We start from the raw sequence: 13164 nt of genomic DNA, 5'->3' as shown, positions 1-13164 counted from the left end.
AGTCTATATAAGATGGTTCACTACTTTGCTTTTTATTCATAGTTTTTCTAGCTCATTAAATCAGTCGAATCACAGCTTGAACCACCGCTTTTCTGTTTTTCTTTTTTAATCTTATCAATCGTTAGTACCAATTTTAGTAACCGTCGGACTTTTTTTCTTTTTTTTTTTCTTCCTCTTTATAAAGTAAGTTACACCACTTTTTAGCATCTTCTTTTGCTTCACACGGGTTTGTTGCGTTTTCTTTTGGCAGTTGAGAGGTGAGTTGGTGTTAGAAGAGGACTGGAAGCTGACTGGAAATAGGCTACAACGGTGACCCGAGTCAATCAGTCGACATCTATTAAAAACGGAAATACATCTTCACTATATATACACTTCTCCGCTATATATATATACACTTTTTTCCCACTTTAATAACACATTTAACCCCCAAAACCGCTTGAGAACACCCGCGCTATGTCTGTTAAAGCAAGGAAAATAGCTGTTGTTGGCTCACGATCTGTTGGCAAATCATCAATGACCGTGCGGTTTGTTGATGACCACTTTGTAGAGAGTTATTACCCAACAATAGAAAACCAGTTTAGTAAGAATGTCAAATTCAAAAACCAAGAATATGCTCTTGAGATCTTGGATACAGCGGGACAGGATGAATATAGCATTATGAATGAAAAACATCTAATCGGGGTTCATGGATACCTCTTGGTTTACTCAGTTACATCAAAACATAGCTTTGAGTTGGTAGAATTCATTAGAGATAAAATATTGAATTCAATAGGCAATGAAAATATACCAATGGTTCTAGTGGGGAACAAAAGTGACTTGAATTATCAGAGGCAGGTTGAAACTAATCAAGGCAAGGAATTAGCAGAAAAGTTTAATTGCAAATTTTTGGAAACGTCAGTAAAAGAAAATTATCATATAACACAGTCTTTTCAATCATTGATTGAAGGAATAGAAAGGATACAGAATCCTCCAATAACGAAGAAAGAGGAAAAATGCGTGATTATATAGTAGGGGGAAGGAGAAGGAGAAGGAGAAGGAGAAGGAGAAGGAGAAGGACAAAGAGAAAGAGAATGGGAAGGGGGGAAGAAAAGGAAAAAAAAAAAAAAGATAAGGATAGTGGATTTTTCCATATGTTTTTCGATAATCTCCTATATATTCTCAATTTCTCTCCTAAAATATAAACTGTAAATTACAATCTATTGGATGGGATGCAGTTAGTTGAGGCTTCTGACTATACTTGGATTGCAAAATTGCCCTCATATTTTGCAACAAACTCAAATACGACTGATTAGGATTCTGATTCATCACCGTCAAAAATGCATAGCTCATTGCTCCTATAGCTTGTCCGTTTTCTCTTGAATCAGCACTTGTTTGATTGTCTTTACAGCCACTAAATGATATTGCATCACATGGCGCTGTTTTGGTCTGTTTGCTAACTTTCTCCGCTTTAGAAGCTCTGCCTTCATTCATGAATGACTTGACTGTAGATCCCAATCCTTTGAGAATTCCCGCGCTGTTTCCCGAGGCGTAGGACATTGCAGCTTGTAATAAACCCAGCCCTGCTTCGGCCATCACATTTGGTTCCTTCAACACACCCTTTGTTGAGTACATGTATGGCAAGTCCAACACTGATCCCGAATGGCAGGAATCGAACAATGCAGTTAATCGACATCCAGGTGGTAAGGTTTTGATCATCATGTCGTGGAGCAAATCATCGATTATAAAGCCATTAGTCTCGAAATCAAGCGGGTATATAACTTCATCGTATCCATCATCTTCGTCGTAGTTACCATATTGATCAGGCTGATCTGCAGTCTGACCACCATGACCTGAAAAATGAAAGAACAACGAGTCATTAGGCTTTGCGTCTTTGACTAACCATTGTATTGCATCCAATATGTTCTTTCTCGTTGGAATAGCTCTTTGGATTCTTTGATTGTCTGTTAGCTTGACTATATTGTCTGAGCTGAAGCCATGTCTCAATAAAAAGTTCTCGACGTTATTAACGTCGTTTATAGGTCCTTTCAACTCATTCGAAGTCCCTATATAGTTGATTCCCACCAAGAGAGCCTTTTTGCGGCCATTGCAGTTTGAGTATCTGTAGTTATAGTTGTCTACCCCAAACGATTGTTGCTGGCTTGGAGGGCGTGTATAATTTCCCGATCCATATCGATGACCATAATCGGGCTCTCCATTATACCCTGGCTCAGACCTAGCACCGTACTGCTGCTGCTGCTGCTGCTGCTGGGGTGGTGGATTACTTGGCCTTTGATATCCTCCGGCATTACTGTAGTTATGCGAGCTTGGAGGCGGCCCACTGGGTCTTTCATAGCCCCACAGATTTGGGGGCGGTGCGCCCTGCGGAGGAGGATAATAACCGCCGTTAAACGGCGGAGGCCCTGGCGGAGCATTATAATAAGGCTGCTGCTGCTGTTGCATCGGTGGTCGTTGACCACCATAAGTATATCTACCCTGTCCCGGAAACATCTCTTGGAGTGCCGTCTTGACTTGAAAAGAAATAACTATACTACAATACTACAATACTACAATACTACTACAACCTTTAAATCTTGATATCGTGGGTTTTTGTAAACAGATCAAGAAATGGTATTAGTACACTACCACCTGAAAAATGGTATATAGTACACTACCACCCGAAAAAATGCTATACAGTACACTACCACCTGAAAAAATGTTTTTTCTTTTTCTTTTTTCGCATCAGATCAGATTAGATCAGATCAGATCAGGACAGGACAGGGCAGGACAGATGATGACAATAGAGGTGTGTGGGAAAAGGGTTCAATAGGTGTTATCAAGGAGGTCTTGGGTTGAAAAGGGATTGCTTTTTCCTTTTCTTTTCTTTTTTTTTGCTGGATCAACAGGGGGTAAGTAATTGGGAACTATAGTGGCTTATGTTGGCTTCTCCTCGAGGGTTTTTGAGAAGTAAGTTGGCCCAAAATGCGATGAATCTCTGCAATCTCTTTGCTTTGTTTTAACAAGGCCAATTGATCAAAGGACATAAAAGAAGGTACAAGCTTTCTCTCTGGAGCCCAAAGAGAAAGACACATTCTCTCTCCAGACGCAAGAGAGGTGCCCACAGTCAAGGACATTGGACTTGAAATACGCCCCCCCTGCCCCCAAATAGATGCAATGGCTCCTAAATACACTGGCCTTCTTTCAAGCTTTATGGCGATTGAATATCGGGCAGATATCGCGAACCTTGAAACAAATAAACTAAAAAAGCTTAAAAAAAGGGGATAAAGTATTTGGTATAACAGCAAGTTTTTGCTGGTTTTTGCTGGTTTTTGCTGGATACGTTGGTTTTTATTGGTTTTTACTTGTTTTTGTTGGTTTTTACTGGATTTTGCTACGCCAAAGGCTGGAAGATGTCGTTGTTTGAGACAAGAAAGAAGAAAAACAAGAACAAGAACAAGAACAAGAACAAGAACAAGAACAAGAATAACCATACAAAGAAAACTTCTTTAAAGCCAGGTCCAGTTTACTCCAAGGATGGTATTCCCTATGATTATATGGTTGTTATAGATGCGGGCTCAAAGGGATCAAGAGTTCACATCTACAATTGGCTAAACCCTAAAGGCATATTTGAAAAATCGGCAGATGTACGCAATTCCCGGTTCAGTGTTAGAGGCAAAGAAGAAGAAGAAGAAGAAGAAGAAGAAGAAGAAGAAGAAGAAGAAGAAGAAGAAAAAGAAAAAGAAGAAGAAGAAGAAGAAGAAGAAGAAGAAGAAGAAAAAGAAAAAGAAGAAGAAGAAGAAGATGACGGCGACGGCAAAGAACACAAATCCTCACCCAATGATAGCGACTCGGATAGTGAGTACCCTAACGAGCAACCTAGACTCTTTCCCAAGATCCATACTAAGGAGAAATGGCACAAGAAAATAACTCCCGGGATCTCATCTTTTAACAGCGCCCCTAACAAGATAGGCAAGCACCACCTTTTCAAACTTCTTTCTAGAGCTAGTAAGATAGTACCAAAATCGCAGCATCATAGAACTCCAATTTTCCTTCATGCAACAGCAGGAATGAGACTATTATCGCCAACGGAACAACGACAAATCCTCAGTGAGATTTGTAGAGTTTTTGAAAATCAATCAGACTTTTTCATCCCCGATTGTGCAACGCACGTGAATGTTATAGATGGGGATCATGAAGGGTTATATGGCTGGTTATCAATTAATACGCTTATTGGTGCATTTGATCAACCGCAAAACCACCAGCATGGTAAAAATCACACAACATATGGATTGCTAGATATGGGCGGAGCCTCGACACAAGTTGTATTTCAACCAAACTCAACCGAGATTGAAGAGCACCAGAATAATCTATACCGCGTCATATTGCGCCATATGCCATTGTTCAATCAAGAAACAAAATTATATGACGTGCCTCAACAAGAAAAATTTAACGTTTATTCAGATTCGTTTTTGGGATTTGGAATGTTTGAAGCAAGAACAAAGTATTTCAATTATTTAGTTGCTTCAGATGACAGGAATTACCAATATCATTATTGGGGGAGAACTAAATCTCCTACAAACGATCCATGTCTTCCTAAAGGTTTCACCACATCTGAGACTATTGGCGACAACTCCTACGATTTCATTGGAGAGTCAAATTTCGAAGATTGTCTTACTAAAATCTTCCCGGTATTGCAAAATTCTACTCATGGAGGTGCACCAAAGACCAATTGTAAACAACTTAGTGAAGGAGACGAAGTAAGTGAGTGTTTGCTAAACGAATTGATACCTTCGTTTGATTTCGATGTGAATCATTTTGTCGGCGTGAGTGGCTACTGGGATGCCATCGAAGCCTTGCTATCTCAGAGGGAAGAACAAAAGAGAGATGAAATACAGGATCTAAGAAACACATACAACTATCAAACTATTTTCAACAAGACTAAAAAAGTTTGTTCACAATCATGGTCTACTCTACTAGAACTTAATTTGCAAAAGGATAAAAAGGATAGATTATCACAAGATGAATTGTCTGAATTATGTTTCAAGTCCTCTTGGATTCTAAACTTTTTACATTCAGGATTAGGATTTCCTCGCTTTGGGATTGATAAACCTACTGCTAATATCACAACTCCTACCAATAGTAATAATAATAATAATAATAATAATAATAATAATGAGGGATTTCAAACTTTACAATTGGTTGAGAGACTAGATGGATCGTTTTTCTCGTGGACTTTAGGAAGAGCAATGTTGTACGCTAATGATGAATATATTCAGGCATTCAACAACTACTCAGCGCAATTTGAAGACTCACAACCGCCCTTGCAGAGGCCAGGTTTTCATCACAGTCTTTCAGAAGCATTATATCATTTTGGAGCAGAGCAAAATAACATTGCATCGAGACCTCCGTTTGCAGCTGAAGATGTTACAAAATCATATTATTACTACGATTACGAGAAAAATGAAGAAACAGACCATGAACTGAAATGGAATATAGAACCACATAGATGGTATGGGATGATTGTGTTTGGAGTATTGTTGGCTATAGTGGGATGGTTGATGATGGGTAGTAGAAGAAGGCAATTGTCTGTCACCAAAATTGCAAGTGCTTTCAAAAAACTTGTTAAAAATACTCCCGGTTTTAACAAGTCAAAGTACGTTTCCGTGCCTACGGAAGGTGACATTGAAGCTCCTACGTTTGAATTGGATGATATTGTTGATAAAGATGACGTGGATGATCAATTTCGAATTAGTGATGATGATGAACCAGAGCTGGAGGAGGGAGAGAGGGAGATAAACTAAGCCAAGTTGAATATTTTGCTTCAATAGGTCCTTTTTATTTTCTATTATTACTATTATTCTTGGATACTCACAACGTACTTTTCTCCATTTGCGCCCATTGTTTCCAAATCCTTCAAGGCGTCATCGATTATTTCCAACCCACCTTTATATTGTTTGTATCGAGCCGGTTTGATCAATCTGTTATCCAAAAAGGAAGTTGTTGCTTCTATAAATTTTGCACCAAACGCAACATCTTCGTGGAATCGTTTAATAACAACTTCTTTCAACTCAACCAGTGAGGGGACCTCTCTTGGAACTCCAACTATTCCTGCAAATAACAGCTTTGTTTTGTGTTTTGCTAATTTCTTGTGATTTTCATCAAGTAAGGAAAGAACCTTGACTGATGTTTCTTTTGAAACACAATCAATACCAAAATCAATTCCATTAGGTGCGGCATTATACACTTGTTTTTGGATCTCCTCAATTTGTAAATGTCTATTTACCAATTCATCAACTCCTATTTCTTTCAAATACCTCTCATGCTTCGTGCTTGCAACAGATATAACTCTTAATCCATTTAACTTAGCCAATTGCGTCACATAGATGCCAACTATGGTAGCTCCACCCCAGACCAACAAGGTACCATTCTTGCATGGTTTTGGTTTTGGTTTTGGTTTAGATTCAAGTTTGAAACCAAATGAATTGTAAAGTAAGACACCCGCGGTAACTAATCCAACACCTATCGTAGCGCCATCTTCATAGGTGAAATTCTGGGGCAATTTCCAAACCAACCGAGAATCGATTGCTGTATATTGTTGAAATGTAGAGGTTCGATTATCTCTGTAACAAGTGGAGCTCAAAATTACCTTGTCGCCAATACGTAACCCTTCCTTTACTTGTGATCCGATCTTGACTATATCACCACTAGATTCACGGCCGTTAATCCAGGGGAAATGGTAAATCCCAAACCCATATTTCTTACCTTTCCAATCTATCGGATTGAGACCTATAGCTTTATTGTTAACTAGAATTTCATGTGGTAGAATCTCAGGTATTGGGTACTTTGTTTGAAGCTTGAGTGGTTCTTTTAAATGAGTTATTGATAAAATAGATTGGTTTCTAGCATTGAATGTGATTTGCGCTATAGGGTCACATGGCGGCTGGGCAACGTCCACATTTGTAGCTACTTGATTGTATTTAGCTACCTTGAACTTGTTCAGTTCAGCAGTGTCACTTGGCTCGCGAAGCCTTTTAATTCTTTTATATGAAGACTCTTGGACTCTAGTTACTGACATGGTGGACACTGACACTAATGAGCAACACTATCGGGTAGACACTATCGGGTAGACACTATCGGGTAGACACTATCGGGTAGACACTATCGGGTAGACACTATCGGGTAGACACTATCGGGTAGACACTATCGGGTAGACACTATCGAGCAGAGCGAGATAGTGGAGCAGCACTTTGTAGATACTTGATCGACACTATTGAGCAACAGGTGGCAGACTAATGAGCAACAGGTGGCAGACTTATGAGCAACAGGGGGCAGACTAATGAGCAACACTTAATCGACACCTAATCGACACTATCGAGCAAAGAGAGATAGTGGAGCAATACCTTTTAGCGATACTGACAAGAGTAAAACACTTACTAGCGATATGAGATTGAGAAAAAACCTATTCCCAAGTCTACTATATAAATACACACAAATACACACATATATATACATGGATAAATCCACATATTAGAGCAAGCCCATTATCAACCACCAAGATAAAGATAATTGTGAATCATATTGCGCCCCATAAGCCCAAAAGCTCAAAGGAGTTCGGCATAAAAAGTGTGGCAGCCGATAAATTTTTTTCTTTTCGCAGCCAAATTGGAGCCACATTGAACAAATAAAAATAATAACTTGGTAGCGTTTGTATTTATGTAGAATTCAATAGGAATTACCGATTAAAAGTTAAAATGGTGCAAGAAAGGGGCAGAGTGGGGGCCAATATCGAGGAAACCACTATTGAGCAAACCACTATCGAGCAAACCACTATCGAGCAGAGCGAGATAGTGGTGCACAATTATATTAATATAGTGGTGCACAATTAAATAGTAATATAGTGGTGCACAATTATATTAATATAGTGGTGCACAATTAAATATTAAGAATATATAGTCAACATAGTTGCCCTCTATTGAGCAGAGCGAGATAGTGGTGCATAATTAAATATTAATATATAATTAGTTTACACACTAGCTGCTAGAGAAAGGGGATGGGAGAAAGGGGAAAAAGGGGAAGGGGGAAGAAAGATTTGGATTTTTTACTTTGTTACTCCTGGCCACTATTAAGCAGAGCGAGATAGTGCACAATTAAATATTAGTAATATATAGTTGATCTAGTTTACACATTAGCTGCACTATCGAGCAGAGCGACACTATCGAGCAGAGCGAGATAGTGTTATAAGAAGCTACAAAGTGTTGCTCCACTATCGAGCAGAGCGACACTATCGAGTAGAGCGAGATAGTGTTATAACAAGCTACAAAGTGTCATTCCACTATAGAGCAGAGTGTCACTATCTCGCTCTGCTCGATAGTGGAGCACAATTAAATATCAATGATATATAGTTAACATAGCTGCCCACTATCGAGCAGAGCGAGATAGTGTTATAACAAGCTACAAAGTGTCGCTCCACTATCGAGCAGAGCGACACTATCTCGCTCTGCTCGATAGTGTAATAACAAGCTACAAAGTGTCGCTCCACTATCGAGCAGAGTGTCACTATCTCGCTCTGCTCGATAGTGTTATAACAAGCTACAAAGTGTCGCTCCACTATCTCGCTCTGCTTGATAGTGGTGCACAATTAAATATTAATATATAATTAACATAGTTTACACACTGACTAGCTGCCACCGACACTTTGTAGCTTGTAACAACACTATCGAGCGGAGCGAGGTAATGTTATTAGTCTATGTGCTTCACTATCGAGCGGAGCGAGACTATCTGCCACCGACACTTTGTAGCTTGTTACAACACTATCGAGCGGAGCGAGACTATCTGCCACCGACACTTTGTAGCTTGTTACAACACTATCGAGCGAAGCAGGATAGTGTTATTAGTCAATGTGCTTCACTATCTCGCTCTGCTCGATAGTGTCGGAGACTATCTGCCACCAACACTCAGTACCTTGTAACAACACTTTGTAGCTCGTTACAACACTATCTCGCTCTGCTCGATAGTGTCGCTCTGCTCGATAGTGTCGCTCTGCTCGATAGTGTCGCTCTGCTCGATAGTGTCGCTCTGCTCGATAGTGTCGCTCGATAGTAGAGCAACACTTTGTAGCTCGCTACAACACTAGCTCGCTTCGCTCCCTAGTGTTGCCCTAGTGTTGCCCTAGTGTTGCCCTAGTGTCGCTTTCTTTTTTGTATTTCCCGAAAAGTATGCTACTATTGACCCCGCCGAATCCAAAGGAGTTACACATAGCATAGTTCAAATCATTGACTCCGAGTTTCGCTTTTTTCGCAACATAGTCAAATTTAAACTGACTAGGATCATCAGCTGAGTTTCCACCTGGAAATTCGAGATTCAATGTCGGCGGCACTTGTGCCGTTTTTAATGTATTTAATGTAAATATAGCTTCAACAGCGCCGGCTGCGCCTAATAGATGTCCTATAGATGATTTTGTAGATGAAACCAAGGTGGTTTCATGGTTGAATATCTTTGCTATTGCATTATTCTCTGCTCGGTCTCCAATTACCGTAGATGTAGCATGGGCGTTGATGTACCCTACCTTGGCAGGGTCAACTTGTGCTCGCGATAAAGCTTGTACCATTGCATTATACGCACCCTCTCCATCTTCTCTTGGTGCGGTAATATGGTGTGCATCACCAGATATTCCATATCCTAGCACCTCGCCATATATCTTGTCTTGTGAAAGACCTCTTTTCAAAGCATGTTCCAAGCTTTCAAGTATCACTATCCCGCAACCTTCACTCAACACAAACCCGTCTCTGTCCTTGTCAAACGGTCTACTTGCGCTCTTAGGATCATCATTGAAACCAGTCACTACCGACCTTGCTCTTGCGAACCCCGCCAATGCTAAAGGGTGTATTGAACTTTCAGTACCACCACAAACCATAACATCAGAATAATCCATTTTGATAAAATTGTAAGCATCCCCAATAGATTGTAGGCCGGTTGCACATGCTGTAGATACTGAATGCAAAGGCCCTTTCAAATCGTATTTGATTGAAATATTGCCCGCAGCCATATTGTTGAGGAGTTTGGGTATGAATAATGGCTGTACTTTTTTGTACCCTGACTCATTGAATGCGGTGGTGTTGTTATATATATCATGAAATGATCCAATCCCACTTCCTACTGCAACTCCTATCCTTCTTTTGTCATCTACTTTTACCTCAGTTCCTTCTTCAACTAATAAACCTGAATCCTTAAATGCTTCTTGCGTACATGCCAATGCATATTGACTAAACTCGGCTAGTCTTCGAGTATCAGATTTGACCAAATGGTCGTTAACATCCCATTTACCTTCATTAATGGACCCCAGAGGCACTTTTCCAATCACTTTGGATGGTATTTTGTCCCATCCATCTTTTACATAATAGGGTAATTCCGATGTAGAAATTATTCCCGATTCACCACCAATGAGTCTTTTCCAATTGTGTCTTAAACCTACACCTAATGGGGAGATTATCCCTATTCCTGTAACTACAACTCTTGTCATAGGTGCATTATTGGTCTAAGAGAAAGACCTTCTTGTTCTATTACTGTGAAATTTACATATATATATATATATATTTTTCAATGGTTGACATTTTTTTTTTCAATTTTTCATCAACTGAAATCTTTCTATTGATGAAACCTTGTCACCATTGAGAGACACTATCGAGAGACACTATCGAGAGACACTATCGAGCAGAGCGAGATAGTGTCATTAGTCAATGTGCGGCACACTAGCTGTCACCGACACTGACTACACCGACAGTACTGACTAGCTTATTATAACACTCTTGAGCAAATAGTACCAAATGGTAACTAGCCAGTAGTAACCAAATAGTAACCAAATAGTAACCAAATAGTAACTAGTCAATAGTAATTGGTCAGTGTGCTCGATAGTGTCGGTGTAGTCAGTATGCTCCACTATCTCGCTTTGCTCGATAGTGTCGGTGCAGTCAGTGTCGGTTAAAGTGATCTAAATAGCATTTGAGCCTCTTTTCATCTCCAAGCAAAAAATTCATTTCATCTTGAGCGACATCCAAGTCAACATTATAATGATTCAATAACTTGATCCAATTATCAAAATGCGACGAAACTTGATCATTGTTTGAAAACTTTTCTTGCTCAATTTCCTCTTTCTCATTGAGTACTAATCTCTTGTTTAAAAACTCTTTGAATTTCAAAACTTTGACATTATCCAGAGTCTTGGTCTTTTTCTTATATTCCTTTTCAAATTTGGAAAAGTTATTGAGAAATAGTTTATAGCTGCGGAATAAATCTTCCTTCTCAGCAGTAGTGATTTGATCAAATTTATTCAATTCCAAATAATGCAGGGTATAGAATGTTTGATAAAATGACTTCTTCACTTCTTCCTTATGGTTTTGCAAAAATGATAATAGTAATAGCTTTTGAGTAGGGAAAATACCGTTTTGATTGCTGACTATTTCCTCCTTTTGTTTATTCATTTTCTCTCTATTTCCCAACCAATCTTTAAAAATGGCTTCTTTCTCCTTTTTAGTTTGAATAGCATGAAATGCGGAATGAGTTGTAAGCTCGTCTACTAGACTATCCTCAACAATATCCCAATTATCAAATGGTGAAATTTGTGAGGAAAATTGATCTAATAATGTGATGAAATCTTGCCTAGAGTCGGCAGTCTCAAATTGTTCTTCCTCTTGTTCTTCTTCCTCTTCACTTGAAGAGTAACCCGATACTATTCCTCGCCTCACATTTTCAATCTTTTCTGCAACCTCAATTTTCTCAACAGGACTTGAAGTACCAGCATCTTCATTACCGACTAGATCATCATCATCCTTCACCTCCAGCTTGAGCTTCACCTCCAGCTTCAGCTTCACCTCCAGCTTCAGCTTCACCTCTGGCTTCACTGTTTTCGTTTGCGCTACCTTTTCTTCCTCAACCACATCATCATCATCTCTCTGCCTCTTGCGGTCCTTTTGAATATCCAATCCACGAGTTTTGGCGAATAATAACCCCAATTCATCGAAATTAACATTTTTCATCAATGCATCAATATCCAATTGGTAAGCATCTCGTAAATCACTCAATTGCCAATATGCATTACCATCCTGTTTACTAAAATAAAAATGATGCAGTGTATCTGTAACAACTATATAGAATAAACTTTGAGGGATTTGATATACAAATTGCGGTCGACAATGCATATTTTGGACACCTCCTTTTGGCTTTTGAAGGGGGAGGGGGAGGGGGGGACAGGACATACAAACTACTTGTGGGTTCTAAAGCCATCGGGGTTCGGGGAAAAAAAAAAAAAAAAAAAAGTCAAGTCCGCTTTTTTGTGAGATAAGGGTTTCACGCTACCATGTCCGTACTTTTCACCACTTTGGGAATATGCCGCTAAGAGTTTTAATATATAACAAAAAGATTGCAAAAAGGTTTAATAAGATCTTCTACTTTCGACCAAATACCGACATCTTCTCTAGTAACCGGTACTCTAAGTCAATTAAACTCGTGTGTGAGTTACCTCTTCTTCAACTGATTTAGTTGCTTTGGCTAAACGGTTTTAGATCATAGTAAGAAATCGACACGATGGTCTCATCTCATTAGTCAAAAGACTAAATATACCTTTGTATCGCGCTTCGACTCCCCCACAAACCTTTTAACTAAGCTTCCATCCCCGTTAAGTCCCGGAACCACTGGAAAATGAATTAAAGGTTCGTATGTGCAAAGTGTGATAGTGGAAGATATATCCTGTAAATTCTACCCCACGGGGAACCACTTTTGATAAAATACTAAATACTGCAATATTCTTATTACTGCTATATTTTATTAGCACTGAGCTGTATATTATATTAGAATAGCTATATATTTTAATTGAGCTATATATTTTATTAGCAATTGAAGGTGTATATATTTTTTTACTCTGTAGAAATAAAAATAATCAACCACTTATATCAAATGGTTTAACCAAAAAAACAGAGCTCGTCAATTTCATTTTGGCATTTGGAGTAAATGGCGTGGTGCAGTGTGGTGCAGTGCAGTGCAATGTAGTCTGTAGTGGTATTTAGTGGTGTGTATGGGGTAATCTATCAAATAGATCTATTTCATCAATTAGATCTGTTCTCTTTTTTTTTTTTTTTTTTTTTTTTTTTTTTTTTTTTTTTTTTTTTTTTTTTAAACATTGTAAATTAAGACTGA

General features: G+C 38.9%; 5 protein-coding genes across 5 annotated transcripts; 1 reads left to right on the top strand and 4 right to left on the bottom strand. All coding sequences in view use genetic code 12, as the record gives it.

Annotated features, from left to right (window-relative positions):
* Positions 1-1170: 1170 nt before the first annotated feature.
* MCA1 (Ca(2+)-dependent cysteine protease) lies at positions 1171-2487 on the bottom strand (the record flags this gene model as incomplete). Its single annotated transcript, XM_049324213.1, has 1 exon — positions 1171-2487. One exon carries the CDS (start codon positions 2485-2487, stop codon positions 1171-1173), a length of 1317 nt encoding a protein of 438 aa, XP_049180039.1.
* An 899-nt stretch (positions 2488-3386) lies between these two features.
* Positions 3387-5777, top strand: KGF56_002932 (uncharacterized protein; the record flags this gene model as incomplete). Its single annotated transcript, XM_049324212.1, has 1 exon — positions 3387-5777. The coding sequence occupies one exon, from the start codon at positions 3387-3389 to the stop codon at positions 5775-5777; it is 2391 nt and encodes a 796-aa protein (XP_049180038.1).
* Positions 5778-5830: 53 nt separating this feature from the next.
* Positions 5831-7051, bottom strand: KGF56_002931 (uncharacterized protein; the record flags this gene model as incomplete). Its single annotated transcript, XM_049324211.1, has 1 exon — positions 5831-7051. The coding sequence occupies one exon, from the start codon at positions 7049-7051 to the stop codon at positions 5831-5833; it is 1221 nt and encodes a 406-aa protein (XP_049180037.1).
* Positions 7052-9133: 2082 nt separating this feature from the next.
* CEM1 (fatty acid synthase) lies at positions 9134-10495 on the bottom strand (the record flags this gene model as incomplete). The annotated part of the gene is made up of 1 exon (XM_049324210.1): positions 9134-10495. One exon carries the CDS (start codon positions 10493-10495, stop codon positions 9134-9136), a length of 1362 nt encoding a protein of 453 aa, XP_049180036.1.
* Positions 10496-10943: 448 nt separating this feature from the next.
* KGF56_002929 (uncharacterized protein) lies at positions 10944-12170 on the bottom strand (the record flags this gene model as incomplete). The annotated part of the gene is made up of 1 exon (XM_049324209.1): positions 10944-12170. One exon carries the CDS (start codon positions 12168-12170, stop codon positions 10944-10946), a length of 1227 nt encoding a protein of 408 aa, XP_049180035.1.
* Between the last annotated feature and the right edge of the window lie 994 nt (positions 12171-13164).

The sequence above is a fragment of the Candida oxycetoniae genome (assembly GCF_023343755.2).
Source record: "Candida oxycetoniae strain CBS 10844 chromosome Unknown scaffold25, whole genome shotgun sequence".
Lineage (NCBI taxonomy): Eukaryota > Fungi > Ascomycota > Pichiomycetes > Serinales > Debaryomycetaceae > Lodderomyces > Lodderomyces oxycetoniae.
The sequence above is the reverse complement of the archived record's forward strand: the minus strand, read 5'-3'. Positions and strand labels throughout refer to the sequence as shown.